We start from the raw sequence: 19,608 nt of genomic DNA, 5'->3' as shown, positions 1-19,608 counted from the left end.
CTGGGACAGGAATGAAACAGGAGCTGACACATTTTGCCTAGGATCCTTTGACTGTGGGGGGTTTCTGAGATGCATGTCTAGGATTAAATACCTTAAACAGAGGCCCGGCTTCTACTCTTGTTTTGTGGCAAGAAGTTCTCAGCCTTTCCTCCCCAGAGCTGTCTGCCTCCCTAGAGAGAAGCCCTGCCTTCCTGGCTCATCAAAATAAGACAAGTCCCTGGAAGTGCCAGGGAATGCTGCTGCTGGGGCAGCTGAGGGGACATGCTCCTTCTCTCTAGGTACAAGCAAGGAGGAGGAACAGGAGGAAGTGTAGAAGCAGCAGCAGAGCAGGAGGCCTGCTAAGAAGAGCAGGTCTTCAGGTCCTAGCCATAGGACAGCCCTGCCTGTGTGACCCGCAGCAAGGGGCTCGTGGACGCGGTGGGAAATGCTGGGATTGCATCCCTTGTGCCCCGCCCCTCATACAATGAAGTTCAAGCCAGGGCTTCCTCTTTACTATGGTGTCTTCTCACCTAATCGCCAGCAATATCCTTCTTAGGAGAAGTTTTGGAAAGCTTTCTCTCAAATGTCTTAGATGAGCAGGTCTTAACGTGGTACACCAGGTGGGCCACTGGTTAGTGAAAGGGCAGGAGGCAGGGAATGTGGGACCTGCTGTCAGGCAGGGCCACAGCTCATGCCAGCACAGAGGACTCACCGCACAGGAAGGCCACGGTCCGGAGGGTTTGCTGCATGAGGATCTGGGTAACTGGGGAGAGGTTATGGTGGGTGTAGTGCGACATTACGATGCCCGAGAACAGGATGGCCATGATCCCTGGAGGAAGGTGAGAGCCAAAGCACAGAGGCATAAACAGACGCAACACCAGTCACTGTACCACGACAGAAAGGACACTTCTACAAGTGCCTAGAACCTGGAGTATTAGGGTTTTAAGAAGAAAGGGAGCTGGGTGCTGTTGGCTCATGCCTATAATCTTAGCTACTCAGGTGGCTAAGATCTGAGAATCATAATTCAAAGCCAGCCTGGGCAGGAAAGTATGTGAGATTCTTATCTCAGAAAAAGGGGAAGTAGGGCCAGAGTGTGGCCTAGAGGTAGAGTGCTCGCCTAGCATGAATGAAGCCCTTGGTTTGATTCCTTGGTACTACATACACAGAAAAAACCAGCAGTGGCTGAAGTGGCAGAGAACTAGCCTTGAGCAAAAAGTGTCCAAGTAAGCCAGGCGGTGGTAGATCATGCCCGTAATCCTAGCTACTCAGGAGACTGATACCTGAGGATCATGGGTCAAAGCCAGCACCAGATATGAAAATCCATGAGACTCTTATCTCCAGTCAACCACTTAAACCGGAGTGGCGCTGTGGCTTAAGGGGTAGGGAGGTAGCCTTGAGCTGAAGAGCTCAGGGACAGCACCCAGGCCCAGAGTTCAAGACCCAGGACTGGCCAAAAAGAAAAAGCTGGAGGTAGTGCTGTGGCTTAAGTAGTAAGAGTGCTAACTTTTGGCAAAAGAAGTTCAGGGACCTGAGCTCAAGACCAAAGACCAGCAAAAAAACAAAACAAAAAAACAAAACAAAAAAAAAAAACCACGACACTGGGAAAATAGTGGTTCAATGTCATGCCACGAAAAAAGACCTCATGTCAACAAATACGCCAGTCATGGTGGTACACATCTATAATCCCAGATATATGGAACACATATAAGTAGGAGGATCCAAGACTAGAGATCTCAATTCAAGTCTGAAACTGGCAAAAAAGAACAAGAGCTTTTTTGGGGGCCAGTCCTGAGGCTTAAACTCAGGGCGTGGACACTGTTACTGAGCTTCTTTTGCTCAAGGCTAGCATTACCACTTGAGCCACTGTACCCTTTGTGTTTTTTATGTTTATGTGGTACTGAGGAACTGAATCCAGGGCTTCATGCATGCTAGGCAAGCACTCTACCACTAGGCTACATTCCCGGCCAGCTTTTTTTTTTTGCCAGTCCTGGGGCTTGAACGCAGGGTCTGAACACTGTCCTTGGGCTTTCTCAAGGCTAGAGCTTGACCACTTAAGCCATAGTGCCACTTCCAGCTTTTTCTATGTATGTGGTACCAAGGAATCAAACCTGGGTTTTCGTGCATGCTAGACAAGCACTCTACCACTAGGCCAAACTCCACTTTTTTTTTCCAGGTCTTAGGGATTGAAGTCAGGTCCTAGGTTCTGTCCTTGAGTACAGTACAATGTCAGGCAATGGGACAGAAGTCTATTTCATGTAGGATGTTTAAAAGTTAAAAATCATAAACCAAGCAAAGCTGCTTTAAAACCTATTTTGACATATTTTTTTAAAAAAAAAATCACATAGGAAACCCAAATATACAAAGTGAAAGTCAAATTTTATAAGCCATATTTTACCACACTTCTATCATTGTGGAGAAATGTTCTGACTGGCTAACTTGGCATAAATCACAGAATGACTCAGACACCGGCTGTTGGGCTATTTGTATACAACAGAGCTTACGAAACAAACAGAGCTGCAGGTGTCTGCAACCTGTGTGCCAGAGGACTCACGGGCCCACGAAAGTGCAAATTCCTTTGCTCATCCATCTCCAGAGACTCCAGCAATGCTCTACCAGACAGATGTGACCAGATGGGTGAAGGGACACAGGGAGACCTGCTCACATGCTCTTATTAGAGTGCCACGAGGGCTTCAAAGGACATAGGTTCCTTGTGGAAACCACTGCTGGAGTGATCTCCTGCACTGCTCAGGTTCCCCCGCTCCTCTCTATAGGAGCAGGTAACATCCAGCAAAGCACCAACACGCAAGCTCTACCACCAAAAGGCAACACCAAGGCAGGGATCCAGCTCAGGTAAAGAACATGGCTAACGTGCCAGGATGAGGCACTGGATCTGATCCCCAGCAATGCCAAAGCAAGAATACAAAGCAAAACACCCAGCAGGCCTGCAAGTCAACCCCCACCCACAGGCAGAAAAGGGAAGGTACAGCAGGGAGTCTGCAGTGGTCCCGGGCCCTGGCTTTCCTGCCTTCACCAGCTTGCCACAAGAGGGGGCCATTTGTTGGTAAGGCAGACACTCCAGTCTTTCCATAGATGAGGCTGCCATGCCCTCAGCTCTCTGCCTGGGTGCTCATCAGCTGGGCTCAGTGTTGGCAAACGGAGAGTTCAAAAAACGACTCCAGTACACTGCACAGTCCCACAAGGGATACAAAGAGCACAGGCATAATAGGAGATCCAAAGGAAGATCCTGTCAATAAAATATTGGGCCAGGCACCAGTAGCTCACACCTGTAATCCTAGCTACTTAGGAGGCTGAGATCTGAGGATCACGGGTCAAAGCCAGCCCAGGTATGAAAGTCCATGAGACTCATCCCCAATTAACTACCAGAAAACCGGAAGTGGCACTGTGGCTCAAGTGGTAGAGCACTACCCTTGAGTGGAAGAGCTCAGGGACGGTGTCCAGGCCCAGAGTTCAAGACCATAACCAACCCCCCACTACCAAAACACAGACACACACACAGACACACAGACACACACATCACAGATGTGGCCACACACTGGTGGCTCATATCTGTAATCCTAGCTATTCAGGAGAATGAGATCTGAGGATCGAGGCTCAAAGCCAGCCTGGGCAGGAAAGTCAGTGAAACTGTGGTATCCAATTAACCACCAGAAAACTGAAAGTGATGCTGCAGCTCAAAGTGACAGAGTAGCTCCAGCAAAAGAGCTCAGGGAAAGCACCAAGGCCGAAGTTCAAGCTCCAGGAATGGCATAAAGTAGGAAAAAAAAAAAAAAGTAAAATCAGGTGTACTGTGTCCAATATGTCTCACCACGCTAACACAATGCGGGGCGGGGATACGCTGGCCTCTCTACTAGCCTTTGTTTACGGTTCCGCATGGCCTGCTTGGAGGGAAGCATCCTAGGGGAAGATGATGAGCGTCAGCTCTTGAGTCAAGATGACAACTAAGGAATGGTGCTCTGCCAATTCCACGTGACCTTGGGCAATGTAATCTCGCTCAACTGAGGTTTTCTTACTTGTAAAGGAGGGACCTTCACATTGCCTTTGCCTCTGGAAACTAAAAACAACACACCTCTTGAAGCAGGCCACAGCCACAGCACATTCCAGTTCTCTTTACATACCTGACAGGGAGATCCCCTCCGCCAGGCCATAGGGCAGGTAAGCAAAGATGATCATCATGCCGAACTCCAGGGAGGGTGTCTTCCTCAGGTCAATGTGCTTTAGCACGTGAAGACCATCAAGGAAAAGGGACCAAGCGGTGCTGGATGGGACACACAGACAACCACAGTGGCTGCCTTCCAATGAACAAGGAGTACAGAGGATGCAGAACTGACTGGGGTTGTAAACCTTTCAGTATGGATTTTTTGCCCTGTGAACACATAGTTGTTACAAAAATGGGATGTGCTAAAACATGAAAAAAATGAGAGAGAAGACAAATACTGGGGGAATTAAAACCAGCCAAGTGAACCTCTTGGAAAATGCAGGTGAAGGCCAGGCAGGCGCGGTGGCTCACGCCTGTCATCCTAGCTACTCAGGAGGCTGAGATCTGAGCATCAAGGTTCAAAGTCAGCCTGGCATTAAAGGACCTGAGACTCTTATCTCCAATTAATCTCTAGAAAATGAAAAGTAGGGCTTAGCTCAAGAGTAGGGTGGTAGCCTTGAGCTGAAGAGCTCAGGGATGGTACCCAGGCCAAGTTCAAGCCCCCTGATCCACCAAAAAAAAAAAAAAAATTGTAGATGTGGAGGTCTGGGGGCGCCATGCCAGCTGCACTGAAGATGGCATACCTCAGGCCACTGCCTGCCCCTCTATCAACGGACTCTCCATGCCTCATGCCCTGGGGAAGGCCTGTCTTTCCAGCAGGTTCACCCCCTGAGAAGAGTCTGTGCATACTCGGACTCTGTTCACACACCACACCTAGGCTTCAAGTCCCCAAGTACTGGGTCACACTAAAGCCAAAGATAAATATGGAGGGAAATACTCAATTGGGAAAAGCCCTCTCCTTTGCCATGCTGTTTACTGGTATAATGGATAAGGCTGTCAGCCAACTACTGAGTCAGTTTTAGACTCAATAACAGAGGATGGATGGAAACTGTAAAAGGATGGCAGAGTAATAGGCCTGGAGCCAGCAGGAGGCTCCTGGAGGAAGACCTGGGCTACTCCTGGGAATACAGCTCAGGGATCTGCACAAATTGCCTAGAGCCTACTCCTACTTCATCCAGGTAAATTTTCGCCAGCAGTCAAGGTGTCATGGCCCTGCAGGCCTTCTTCCTTCTCTGACCAGAACATCTACAAAATTAGTGTTAAATAACTTCAGAGAGCTTACTCTCAAAATCCCTTTTGTAATTCTTCCACATAAACACATGATCAAGAGTTAGTTCTAGGACTTGAACTCAGGGTCTGGGCACTGTCCCTGGGCCTCTCTGTGCTTAAGGCTAGTACTCTACCACTTGAGCCATGGTGCCACTTCCAGATGTTTCTGTTTATGTGGTACTGAGAAATCGAACTCAGGGCTTCATGCGTGCTAGGTAAGCACTCTACCACTAAGCCACATTCTCAGCCCCTCAAAATTGTTTTAATTTCATGTTTTAGAAGAAAATTAGTTTTTCAAGCCAGGTGGTAGCTCACGCCTGTAATCCTAGCTACTCAGGAGGCTGAGATCTGAGGACCAAGGTTCAAAACCAGCCCAGCACAAAAGGACCTAAGACTCTTATCTCCAATCAACTTCTAGAAAACGGGAAATGGGGCTTGGCTCAAGGGTAGGTTGGTAGCCTTGAGCTGAAGAACTCAGGGAGAGCTAGTTTTCCATTTTCTGAATATGGCAACTGAGGCAGTGCAGTAGGGAGGAAAGTCATGTGACCATGCTTAATGTCTTCTGGGAAGTAACAAGAGCTCTGACAAGAGTCTCAAGTCATTCCTGTTAACACGCGGGTGAGGGTTCTAAGCTTTGAAACCATGACATCCTACATTTCATATGTTAGAGTTAAAAATCCCCGAGTTTAGTTTCTCTAACTAGGACTCTAGGACTCAGCATAAAAATCTTCCTTTAAATTTGGCTCCTTAAGGAATGGGAAGAAATAGCAAGGGAAGCGGGTATGAGGATGAGTCATTACGTCCTACCCTGCCCCGCTCCTCATATGAAAAGGATATTAATGCAGAAATTAAGCCAGTGAGTGTGCCAAGGGCTGCAGAGCCAAAGAACATTTTGAGGAAGTAGCCAAGGGCTTGTAAAAATGTTTGCCACCCACTGACATCTGACATATTTTTTCTTGTTAAACCTTCAGCTGTGCTAGGAAATAAAAGAAAAGAAAAGTTAAAATGTTATAGACCATTTTAGAAATTAACTTAGAACTTACCTCTTGCTCATTCATTCATTCAGTCACACATTCATTTGTTCAATTTCTGGGGTTCAGAGATGAGGGCAAAGTCCCTGCCCTCAAGGACCTGAGGGGGTAGGAATAGGGAAGCTGGGGCAAGTAGGCTCTACTTAGGGCCAAGAAGAGTTCACAGGGTGACAGAGAGGCATTAAGTGGCTGAGGTAGGAGGGAGGAAGGGGGCCCAGCCCTGCAGAGCACAGTGGGGGAGTGTTCGGGTGCAGGCATTAAAATCCAGGAAGGAGATCTGGTGGGAGGAGGGGGAACAGTGGCAAGGGATAGTGGGTAGGGGGCTGGCCTATCCAGAAGACCTAGAGTGTCAATGCAAGGTGTGGTAGTGCTGAAATCTGCCAATAAAATCAGGAACAAAGGCTTTGTAAAGCAAGAATTCAGGTTGGAATGGAGCGGCTGGGCAGTTACTGGCTTTATAGGGTCCAGTACAGTGCATACACTGCAGCTATTTGCACTCTGGTGGCCACTCCCCTCCCTCCCTCTCCTCCCAGGCCCACACTTCAAATCTGTCCACTAGGACAGCTTGGTCTTTCTACAGAGCACAGCCATTATGGCTACTGTCATCTTTCCTGAGGCTTCCAGAAGAAGCTGTCTTAGCAGGACCAAGTCCTCATTTGCGTGGCTATGATGTCACTAGCACTGCCCAATAGGTCATCTTCCACCTTGCTGACCCCAGCCATCAACCTGCTATGTCTCCCCAGGACCCGGAGTCTGTGCTGCTTGCTGAGGACCTACACATCACAAGGCCAGGCCACTGGTGAGAGCTTATAGACCAACTTCCTTTGTAGAAACAACCTTGGTAAGTAAAGGGCCAGCTCTGTCCACCCTGCCTACTCTCACATACGCACACAAATGATTGTCAACAGCAACGCTCCACCTCACAACTCAAGAAACCATGGTAGGCCCGTAGTGTCCTAGGCAGTCTGTGGCAGACTGGCCTCGCCCACTTTTTTTTGTTGGCCAGTCCTAGGGCTTGCACTCTGGCCTGCACACTGTCCCTAAGCCTCTCTATGCTTAAGGTTAGTGCTCCAGCACTTGAGCCACAGGGCCACTCCTGGTTTTTCTGTGTATGTGGTACTGAAGAATCGAACCCAGGGTTTCATGCATGCTAAGCAAGAACTCTACCACTAAGTCACATGCCCAGTCCCAGCTCTAGTTCTTGAGATACTGTGCCTAACCTTGACTGCCCATTTTATGAGGTGACCGTTTCCTTCTAAACTTCTCCATGAATTTTCTTTGGATAATACTAGGGTTGAACTCATGAGGTCCTTGAGCCACCAGGCAGGTGCTATACTGCTCAAGCCCCTAAACTACATACCCACCCCTAAACTATCCACCCAGCCTCTAAACTAAAGCTGAAATAGAATGATTACATTTTCCTTATACACTTAAACAACCACCATCTGCCCGCACACCATGAGGCACAAACTGGCAAGAACTTACTTGCCTCAATAAATAATTACATCTGCAAATGTATCAGATCATATCAGAAACCTAAGACGCAAGAGCTGAACTGTCACACCAGATGAAACCTCTTCCCTCAGGCTCAAGACAGAGAGGTAGCAGACACACTGAGATTATCAACAATCAAAATTACCATCAATCAGATCACTTGTCCAGGTTAACTGCCAAAGTAAAATCTCTGTTCCCAGCTGAACAGTTTCTCCTGCCTGTGAATGAGACTTGCCCTGCATCTGCCCATGACTTGCATCCAGCCCTCTGAACTCTGCAGACTCCTTAGCCATTCTGTAACCCAGACATTGCTATTGTTTGACTGTAATGTGACTTCAGAGTTAACACTAGCAGCCAGCTGGTGGCTCATGCCTGAAATCCTAACTACTCAGGAGGCTGAGATCTGAGGATCTTGGCTCAAGGCCAGCCAGGGCACCAAAGTTGAAAGTCTGTGAGACTCTTAGTTCCAATTAACCACCAGAAAACTAGAAGGGAAGTGGCACTGTGGCTCAAGTGGTAGAGCGCTAGCCTTGGGCTGAAGAGCTCAGGGACAACAGCCAGGCCCAGAGTTCAAGCCTCCCCACCAACCAAAAAAAAAAAAAAAAAAAAAAAGACAGAAACATTTTCTAATGTCTCCAACATAGCTTGCTCATGTTTTGCAAAAAACATGTCTACCTTCATACAAATCTTTAGACTCTCTTGAATATACATTCCCCTGAGGCCCCCCAAGGAAACCACCAGCAGGGACAACCAGGGCTGTCTCTTGGAAAGTGCTGTGGAAGGCCACGACTCTCCAGGTCCCCACACAGACTGCCGCCTGTGGGCACACAGTGCCACTCCCAACCCTCTTCCCTGCCAGCGACAGGCAGGCTCAAGCCTCTGCTACTGTGCCATACACAGGTGGCTGAGATCTTGCCTGTGCTTCTGAACTCCAGAAAAACAAAAGCTGACTTCAGGCTCTTCCTGGCCTGGCAATTTTCAGCATTATTTTTCAGTGTATTTCTGTTTTGGTGGTACTATCGTTTGAACTCAGAGCCTTATGCTCATTAAGCAAGCATCTATCACTTCAGCCATGCCTTCAATTTTCTGCAGGCTGTTTCTCCTGCTCATGCGTCTTATTCCTCAAAGCTTACCATCATGCTGCTTCAGCATGTAGATAGAGCATCTATAGCAAATAACGTAAGAGTAACTTGTCATAATAACAACTTAAAACTAAAACTAATTTAAAGCTAAGAAAAACATTTTTTTAAGTGGGTCATGGGGCTTGAACTCAGCCTGAACATCGTCCCTGAGCTCTTCAGCTCAAGGCTACTGCCGTACCCTTGAACCAAGTGCCACTTCTTGTTTTCTAGAGATTAATTGGCGATAAGAGTCTCAGGTCATTTTGTGCCTGGGCTGGCTTTGAATCTTGATCCTCAGATCTCAGCCTCCTGAGTAGCTAGGATTACAGGCGTGAGCCACCACACCCAACAAACATTATCAACTTAAAAAAAAAATTCTTTTCTTCAGCTTTTTTTTTTTTTTGCCAGTCCTGGGACTTGAACTCAGGACCTAGGCACTGTCCTTGGACACTTTTTGCTCAAGACTAGTACTCTGTCTCTTGAGCCACGGCACCACTTCCAGCTTTTTCTGAGTATGTGGTACCCAAGAATCAAACCAAGGGCTTTGTGCATGCTAGGTGAGCACTCTATCCCTAGGCTAACACTTCTCCCTTTTTTTCATCTTTTTAAAAAGCTTTTTTTGGGGGGGGGGGCAGTACTGCAGTTTGAACTTAGGGGGCCTTGTATTTGCTAAGCTGAGCCACCGCTTCTGCCCTGTTCTATACTGGTTACTCGCTTCCTGTTCTGCAGTGCATGTAAGCCTCCATCTGCCTACTTTTAGGCTTCCTGCTGTTGCCAGGATCATAGGAGTTCGCTGCCTCATCCAGCTTTCCCTGAACCCTGACCGAGTCTTATGGCACAGATGGTTTGCTTTTGCTAGGACAGAGATAGAGAAGGCAGCAGGGAGCTTGTCCCCCAGAGGCTGGGGCCATCTACCACACAGGCCCCTGGGGGAAAACCTGAGCCTTTGCTCTCATACTTACTTGGTTAGAACAATGGAGACTGCGTCGTTGAGAATGCTTTCTCCAAATACCAGCATGTTGAGCACAGGGTCCACGTGCAGTGCATTGAAAATAGCAATGGTGGCCACTGGGTCCACAGCAGATATCAGGGAGCCAAATGCAAAGCTGGAAGCAGAGAAAAGGCAGGGCAGGGGCAGTAAGGCATGTCACTTGGTCCAGACGGTAAATCAAACACTCAATAACTCTTGACACAGCATAGGTATGTACTGTGGCTAGCTCCAACAGAAGATGGTGTGTGCTCCACTGACAGCAAAGGATGACAGTAGAAGCTCCTAGAACAGCAGTTCTAGCTGGTTTTCCAGCAGTACTGAGGCTTTACTCTGACCAGTAATAGAGGGAAGACTTTGGCTTACGTACATCATACACTGCCCAGACTTCTTGGTCAAAGCAGACTAATGGCCTGCAACCTGCCAGTTCTGATCTCTGTTCTGCCATCTGCCACAGGCTACATGGTGTTTCTCAAGACCAACCCCAACCTCCATTCAACTGCTAAGAAAGTACAAAAGCCAGCTCCAGACCATGCAAAGGCCTCCACCCTAGTGCTGGTATAGCAGTTCAAAAACCGAAGGCCTCCATGTTCACTGACTAAGGGGGCCTGGAGAAGGGTGCCTGGAGGAGTTACCTCAATCCTTCTTCAACCCACATGGTCTATGGGTATCCAGGCCTCCATCTCAGAGAAAGGTTCGGCAAGGCCCTTCTACCACATGCGGCAAACAGAGCTTCAGGACCAGGCACTGTACTGGCATCACCAGCTAGGGGCTATGCCTTGCCCTGGCAGGAAGCAGGTCCTGCCACACTGGGCAGCTCAGGAGAGGAGAGCTGCTGGCAGGAAGCACCAACTGCCTGGCCAGCCATACTGCTCATATGGATCAGTAATGTGGCCTGAGACTTCCACAGCAGTTTCCCTGGAGTGACTAACATGAGCCTGCAGATGTCAGGCTGATACCTCAGAGCCCACCCTGAGGTGGCCAGAGGCACGTGAGCTCCAGGGAGGTATTTTGCTATGGTGTCTCCCTAGAACACAGGCCAATACACTTGCAGGAGGGAGGGGAAAGTGTGAAAGAAAAGGGAGGGAAAAACCACCCCCACTCCCTGCAATAGGAGGTCCTGTATGGTTTCTGTGCTCCTAGGAGGCCTTCTGCACTGCCACCCAGACCAGAGCTGGCTTCTCCTCCCCTTGATCCTAACCCCACAAGACAAGAGCATCATGAGGGACCATGCGGGAGGACATGGTAGTGGGGTAGAAGCTGAGGTGGGCTGTAGGCTGTGGGGGGTCTCACAGACCACCTCTACCCTCCCCAGGCAGCAGCCATCTATCTCTGATCTTGGGAACATCCAGCTAATTTTCCTCTGAGGGCTATACCTCACACACTTTGTACCACTGATGTCACATTGGGGTGTGAGCCTGGGGCCCAAGCTTGGACAGTGAAGACCATCAGAAATGCAGGGCCAGGTCATTAGTGACAGGTGGCCCTTGGTCAGACAAGGCAGGGTGAGGTGAGGAGAGCCTGGGCGATCAGAACCGCTTTGTGGGGGTGAGAGTGAGGCTGACACCAGGTGCTCAACATTGGGCCCTGAAGGTGTCCCAACAGAGCTCCCGCCCTGGGGGTGCTTCGTCCTACACACCAGAAAATGATCTTTTGCTTAAACTGGCTTGTGTTGGTTGAGAGCACAGAAAGTAGTGAAGTACTTTGGCACAGCTGCAGTGGTATAGTGGTCAAGAAGCAAGATCAGGAACCACAAGCACTGGAGCTGATGCACGGAGTGAGGGAAGGACAGGAGAAGGTGTGTGCTGGAAGCAATACAGTGAACAGTGACCGCTGAGGTGAGTGGCTGCATGGCCCTCGGCCCAGTGACTCATTTCACCTTGTTGCCTGAAACTCACCTTCAGTGTAAATCCTAAGTACAGTTAGCTCTCTCTAGGAATCTAAGTGTGTGTATGTAGGGGGCATTTCTGACTTTGAACAGGAGGAACTTGACATATCAGCTCCTGAGTCCTCGAAAGGCCTGGACAGTGTTGCCAATTTCCCATCTTCTTCCCCTTGTCTTTTAAAAAGCCAAAAGTCTCTGGGCACTGATGGCTCACATCAGTTATACTAACTACTCAGGCAAAGCCAGCCCAGGTAGAAAGGTTCCTAAGACTCTTAATGTCAATGAATCAGCAAAACACTGAACTTGGAGGTATGGCTCAAGTGGTAGAGCACCAGTCTCGAGTGGAAAAGCCAAGCAAGAGTATAAGGCCAAGTTCAAGCCCCAGTACTAGTACATGCATGCATGGGTACACACATGCACAGAAGCTGTAGATTCAACCTAAAATCTTCCTTTCCACTGGCCATGGTGGCTCACACCTATAATCCTAGCTACTCAGGAAGCTGAGATTTGAGAATTGCAATTCAAAGTCAACCTAGGCACTAAAGACCATGAGATTTGCTATCTAATAACCACTAGTGGTGCTGTGGCTCAAGGGGTAGGGCCAGACCCAGAGTGCAAGTTCCACGACCGACAATAAGAGAAAAAAATCTTCCTTTCCAAGTGGGGTGTGATGGCTCATGTCTGTAATCCTAGCTACTCAGAAAGCTGAGATCTGAGGATCGAGATTCAAAGCCAGGCTGGCATGAAAGTCTGTGAGACTCTGATCTCCAATTAACCACCAGAAAACTGGAAGTGGCGCTGTGGTTCAAGGGGTAACGTGGTAGCTTTGAGTTGAAGAGCTCAGAGACAACACCCATGACCTACAGAAAATAAAAATTTAAAAATCTCCTTTTTTTTCCTTTCATTTCAGTACCGGGGTGTGAACTTGAACCATACAACCATATCTGGCTTTTTGCTGGTTCCCAAAAATTTGTCTGTCCAAGCCATCTCTAAATTTCAGTCCTCTGATATCAACTTTTTTGTTGTTGTTGTTATTTTAGCAGTACGGGGGCCGAACTGAGGGCTCTGGGCTTGCTAGGCTGATGACACATCACTGAGCCATACCTCAAGTACTGGTCTTTTGCTATGTGGTTTTTTGTTTTTGTTTTTGTTTTTGTTTTTGGCCAGTCCTGAGCCTTGAGCTCAGGGCCTGAGCACTGTCCTTGGGTTTTCTCAAGGCTAAAGCTCTACCACTTGGGCCACAGCACCAGTTCTGGCTTCTTTCTATGTATGTGATACCGAGGAATCATACCCAGGTCTTCAAGCATGCTAAGCAAGCACTCTACCACTAGGCCAAACTCCCGGCCCTTTTTTTTTTTTTCCAGGTAGAGATAGGTTTCCTGTCCAGGCAGGCCCCTGATCTATAATCACTTAACTTTAGGCTGTTGCTGCTGCTGCTAGAATGCTGCTACCACATCTAGCTTCTTTCTGTTGGGACAGTCTCTCTTTCTCAGATCTTACTGCTCAAGTTGGCCTGGAACTGTTCCTCCTAATTTCAGCCTCCCACAAGGCTTAGGATGGCAGAGAGATACACAACATATCACTGTATCCAGTTATGGTTTGAGAAGAGATCTTGAGAATTCTTCAGGCTCTTGTAATGATTAATGAGAGAAAAGAATATCACAGACTTTCCTGCCTGTGCTGGCTTCAAATGTTGATATTCAGATCTCAAACTCCTGAGTGGCTAGGATGGATTACAAGCACGAGCCACCAGCACCTGGCCTACGCTTTTAGTGTTTAAATATTTAGCAATGCTACCCCCACATGTCCATGTGGCAGTTAGAGGGGCATGGTCACCATTCAGTCGTAGTAGTACAGGGCTGAGGCCATAGCCCTATCTTCCTTCTATTCAAGACTCTGCCTTCCTGAGGCTGTGAATGCATAGTCTAGAGTCGTCGCCACCCACAGGACAGTCTCCTTCCATGAGGAAAGGAAGTGTCCATCTGTACAAGGCCAGAGAAACATTGCCTGCCTCTGTCCCTCTCATCCAAGCACAATTTCACAAAAACATATCCAGTACCTAGCCCACTGTCCCTCAAATGGGTTTCAGTATGAATGCTGTAACACTGCCCTGTACTTTTGACAGACTGTAGATATTTCTTTTTACTTGCAGAATTTCTACAAATCCGAGGCACCAATTTTGCTTTGTCTCCAGCTCCACGTGACAGTAATGCCACATTAGCTATTTGTTTATACATAAACAATTTCTTAAACAAAAACAAAAACAGCTTCTAGGCTGGGAGTTTGGCCTAGTGGTAGAGTGCTTGCCTAGCATGCACAGAGACCCAGGTTCAATTCCTTGGTACCACATACATAGAAAAAAGCTAGAAGTGGTGCTATGGCTCAAGTGGCAGACCACTACCCTTGAGGAAAAAAAAAAAAGCCCAAGGACAGTGCTCAGGCTCTGAGCTCAAGGCCCAGGACTAACAAAAACAACAACAACAAAAACAGCTCTCAAATTCATGTCTTAGGCAGAAGATGGGGACAGGTATGGTAGGAGTGGGATAAAACTTGTTGGCAGAAGAATTATTTCCCAGGAAAAGGAGTCTAAGATTTCAGCCCCAAAGTGCCATGCTGTAGCTGAAGACTGAAGCTCTTGGTAGGACATGATGGTACATGCTGTAATCCAAGCGCTGGGGGAGTAAGAGTTCAGAGGAGGGCCAGGCGAGGTTGCTCACGTCTGTAATCCTAGCTACTCTGGAGGCTGAGATCTGTGGATCATGTTCAAAGCCAGGCTGGGTACTAAAGACCATGAGACTCTTATTTCTAATTAACCACTAGAAAACGGGAAGTGGGACTGTGGTTCCAGGGGTAGGGTGGTAGCCTTGAGGTGAGGAGCTCAGAAACGGCACCCAGGCCCAGAGTTCAAGCCCCATGACCCACAAAAATTAAAAAAAAGTGTTCAGAGAAAGAAGGTCATACTGGGCTACACAGAGAGACCTTGTCATGCTTATGGTTCATGTCTGAAATCTTAGTCAGTCAGGAGGCTGAGATCCAGAGGATTGTAGTTTGGAAGCTAGTCTGGGATGTCCCTGAGATTCTAATTCCAAAAATACTAGCAAAAAGCCTGCTCAGGTGTTAAGAGTACCAGCCAAGCGAGCAAGTGGAGCAAGCAAAAGGCACTAAGTTCAAACCCCAGTACCAGACAAGAGAAATAAGACTAAAGCCCTGGCTACCCCACATGTAGGACAGAGAAGGAACACCCAGCCATACCACACAATCACAGCAGGAGCTGAGGATAGACACAGGAAGACCAGCAAGGTGATACAAAATTAGGGAGGGCACACTTGGCCTGGGGCTGTTTTCAGACCTAGAGCCAGCATCTAGATCCACAGCTGCCTAGCATGCTTCTTGCTAAGACAATTAAGAAAACTGCTGGACTAAATCCTAGAGGGCATCTGACTGTCAATGTTCACAGGGGCCTGTCAGGTCTGGAAGCTATCTACTACCTCTCCCCTCCCCACACACCCACCCCAGAGCTAGAGTGAACCATCCCACTTCTCTTTACCTCCTACCCCACCAGTAAGAAGCCCACCTTCCATAGTGGTTATAGAGAAGGCAGTAGGATCAGTTGAGGCCAAGTCTCAGCAATAATCAAAGGACTGTAGTGCAGTGTAAGTGTTGTGTATACATGGGTGAGGAGTTGTTAAACAAACAATAATTTCAATCAGCCATGCTCTAACTAGGGGCTTCCATACTGGCCAAAAGAATTTGATTCCCTTCAAAGGAAAAGCCACATCCAGGAAGCAATGTGAGGAAAACATCCCAGCCTAAACAGCAGTTGCAAGGGTTACAGTATGAAGGATTTACCTGTCTGTCATGTTGAGTTTAGAGATTACATCAGCCTGTAAAATAAAACACACAAACACACAGACACAAAAAAAATACCCTGGAGAACAGTCAAGAAGATTAAATTGTCCATTAGTACTTTATTAACAACTAATAAGGACATTAATCTTCAATCCCCAAACTGGAAAACTAAAGAAAACTCATACATTCTAGTGAGAGGTGCATGGAATCACCAAGCAGCCCAGGTATGGAACAGAAGGCTGATGCTGCAGCTTCCTTCTCTCCAGTGCACCTCCCTTTGATGCTAGAAGTTGAGCACTGAAGAAAGTTGCACAGCAGACCTATCCTGGAGCCATGGAGGCAGCAGGGAGGTGAATGCCAGCTGGAATGGCTGGCCATCAAAACAACATGGCCACCAAACTAAGAGCTATCTGCTCACCACTGGGTATCTGACCTCAGCCTGGCCTTCAGCACAGCCGAGGCCAACTTCCTGCAACTGAACTCACGGGAAAAGAAGTGGGCTTGCAGGGGCATGCAGAACGCAAATCTAAACACTACCTTCTTTGGTGTTCAGCCCAAGCTAATGCAAATAAACTCACAGTAAAATGCTCAGCATCCAACGTGCCATTGCAAAATGATTTCCAAAGGTGGAAAATCCAGAGCTATGAATTCTGCATTGGACAGCTGAGAACTGAGCGACCAGATTCAGAATCATCTTCCATGGAAAACCTTCGTTTTATTAAAGAACATCTTTCAAGCCTGATTCAGTCTGTCCAACACCAGAGATGGTTTACAGCTCTGACATTACATCTCTGACTTGGTTTTAGGTGCTCTAAGTACTGGTTTGCAGATAGAAACATATATTTGGGGAAATAACGAGAAAAAAAAATATCACTCAATTCCCAACAGCACAGTTCTTGGGACACCTAGAACAATCTCATACCCTTCTACCACACTATGGGAAACAATGAGAAGAGCTTTCATTCCAAGAGGGCACCTACTCCAAGACAGCCCAGCTACCCCCTACCCACCAGATCATACTACACAAGAACTCCAATGTCTTTCAAAGAGGTTTTCCTTACCTGACCCAGAAAATAAATTCCTCCACCTACTACAAAAGCAGAGATCGCCGTACCAAAAACAGCAAACAGGGTGATGGAACCAATATTTTGAAAGAAGTTACCCTGTTTGAAAGAGCAGATAACAAAGAAATAGTTAGAAAAGCTGGCCTAGTCAGAAAAGGCATGGTTAGTGTCTCACAAAAGTGCAAAGGCGGGCCAGGAGTTTGGAATAGTGGTAGAGTGCTTGCCTAGCATGCATAAAAACCAGGGTTTGGGTCCTTGGTACCACATACATAGAAAAAGCTGGAAGTGGTGCTGTAACTCAAGTGGTAGAGCTCTAGCCTTGAAAAAGTCCAAGAACAGTGCTCAGACTCTGAATCCAAGCCAGGACTGGAAAAAAAAAAAAAAAAAAAAAAAAGGGCAAAGGCACCACCACCTCCCTGGGTTGAGGCTGGATGCTGGTTGCTCCTCTATCCACACCTGCAGCAGTGTCACTGCCACTCCATTCCCTGCTTCCCTCCCATCCTTGCTCTTCCATACCCTTCCCAAGTGTTTCTAGCCAAGCCTTCCTTTCTCTAATGTGTCCAAGACTGCCACTTATACTTAAGAATGCAGGTAAATCCTAACCCTGACTAGACCCAAGAAGCCTTTGAGCTCCTCTGGCACCTGGCTCTCCTGTCCTCACTGAGTTGCAGTCACATAAGCACATGTATGGAGAGTGTCCATCACTCTTCCTGGTCCTGGTCCCTGAGCAGCCCACTCCAGGCTGAGTTCTGCACTGCTCTCAATGCCCAGCTGCATTTCTCCATATACCTCTGGAACTAGATGGACCAACTCTGTCTCTGCTGTGAGGGAAAGGCTCAGCTTTTGAATAGCAGTCACTGATACAATGTCCAGTGGAAGATGCCCAATACACAGCTGCTGCAGGAATCCACTGGGCTTCACAGCCGATCAAGGTCCAAAATCTGTACAATTACACTTCTTCATTTAGTTAAGAAAAGATGTGTTACCATAAGGAACCTTAACATTGTGGCTACATCAAGACAATCTTTCCTTCCTGCTGTCCAGGTCGCTAATCCTATCTTTTTCAAACATTATCATCATCAAAATAGCATAGAAACACCTTACAAGCTTCCACAGAATGAAGGAAATAGGCCTGTTAGAATCTCGACAGGATTCACTGAGAAACCACCATCAGGGGCCGGGAACATAGCCTAGTGGTAGAATGCTCGCCTAGTATGCATTAAACCCTGGGTTCAATTCCTTGGTACCACATACACAAAAATCCAGAAGTATGGCGCTTTAGCTCAAGTGGCAGAGCACTACTAGCCTTGAGCAAAAAGTGTCCAAGGACAGTGCCCAAGCCTAGAGTTCAAGCCACATGACCCACAACAAAACAAAACAAAACAAAAACGAGGCTTTGAATTCAAGCCCCAATACACATATGCATACACAAAATGTACCTTTTTTAACCTTTCCTTTGAATGGATATAACTCACTAAAAAAAAATGGAAAGCTAGGTGCCAGTGACTCAAACCTGTAATCTAGCTACTCAGGAGGCTGAGATCTGAGGATCCCAGTTCCAAGCCAGGCCAAGCAGGAAAGTCTGCAAGAAGACCCTTATCTCCAATGGCCTACTCAGAAAAAGCTGAAAGTGGCACTTTGGCTCAAGTGGCCTAAAAGCACTAGCCTTGAGAAAAAAAAAAACCCTCAGGAACAGTGCCTAGAGTTCAATACTCAGGACATAAATAAGTAAACAAACAAACAAATAGGACTGAAAATTTTATTATATTTTAGGTAGAAAATTAACAAGCTATCCAGGCATTAGTAGCTCACGCCTGTAATCCCAGCTATTCAGGAGGTTGAGATCTGAGGATCATGGTTCAAAGTCAGCCCAGTAATGTCCATGGGACTCATGACCAATTAACCGCCAGAAAACTGGAAGTGGTGCTGTGGCTCAAAGTGGTAGAGCACTAGCCTTACGCAAATGAAACTCAAGGACAATGTCAAGCGCTAGGACTAGCAAAAAAGAAAAGGAAAAAGAAAGGTAACAATCTGATTTGCATGTTTTTACCAAAATTCCACTGGCAAGTTTAACTCTTAAATTGAATAAGATATTACTATTACCCCTAGTAATAAAATGTACTAGATAGTAACATTCCATTTATTTTAGTGTGGCAGGTAGTACTTGGCCCGCATTCTTTTCATCTAGGGTAAATCTCAAACCAAAATTAGAAAATGGGTTTTGGACTTTCTTTTTTTTGTGCTGATGCCAGTCCTTAAACTAAGGGCCTGGGTGCTGTCCCTGAGCCCTGTGCTGAAGGTTACTTAGTACTCTACCACTTTGAGCCACAGCTCCACTTCTGCTAATTCCGGTGGTTGTCAATGACTCTACTCCAAGGCGGCTTTAAGGGCTATCCTCAGATCTCAGCTTTCTGAGTCGCTAGGATCACAGGCATGGCTCACTAGCAAGCACCAGGGTGTGGTCTACTTTTTAATTTTGTTTTCTACAGAGCGCCTAGAGGGGTCAGCATTTCATCAGAACTGCATTTCCTGGGCTCCAAAGTCCAAGCTCTTCCTCTCCAATGGTTGTTCTACCTAGTCCTTCAAACCTCTCAATTTTTAAAGATCACATTCACAAAATACCTGCCGGATTAATACTGTAAACTGAGCTGGGCATGGTGACTCACACCTGTCATCCTAGCTACTCAGGAGGCTGAGATCTGACAATCAAGGTTCAAAGCCAGCCCTGGTACTAAAGAATGTGAGACTGTCATCTCCAATTAATCACTAAAAAGTGAGAAGTTGGGCTGTGGCTCAAAGGTAGGGTGGTAGCCTTCAACTGAAGAGCTGAGGGACAACGCCCAGGCCCAGAATTCAAGCCCAAAGAGAGCC

The 19,608-nt window shown here is 47.3% G+C and overlaps 1 protein-coding gene across 1 annotated transcript in view; it reads right to left on the bottom strand.

Annotated features, from left to right (window-relative positions):
- Nucleotides 1–19,608, bottom strand: part of Slc9a8 (solute carrier family 9 member A8) — a 49,512-nt gene that overhangs the window by 8,969 nt on the left and 20,935 nt on the right. Inside the window, exons 6-11 of the mRNA XM_090352511.1 lie at nt 16,735–16,836; nt 15,674–15,708; nt 9,914–10,057; nt 6,143–6,281; nt 4,116–4,221; nt 692–808 (exon numbers count right to left, since the gene is read on the bottom strand). Of these exons, the coding sequence (XP_090208637.1) occupies nt 692–808; nt 4,116–4,221; nt 6,143–6,281; nt 9,914–10,057; nt 15,674–15,708; nt 16,735–16,836 (643 nt within the window). The remainder of the gene's footprint in view (nt 1–691; nt 809–4,115; nt 4,222–6,142; nt 6,282–9,913; nt 10,058–15,673; nt 15,709–16,734; nt 16,837–19,608) is intronic.

Source organism: Megascapheus bottae, chromosome 18 (assembly GCF_031878675.1).
Source record: "Megascapheus bottae isolate mThoBot1 chromosome 18, mThoBot2.hap1, whole genome shotgun sequence".
NCBI lineage: Eukaryota > Metazoa > Chordata > Mammalia > Rodentia > Geomyidae > Megascapheus > Megascapheus bottae.
Note: the sequence above shows the minus strand (reverse complement) of the source record. Positions and strands in the feature narration are given on the sequence as shown.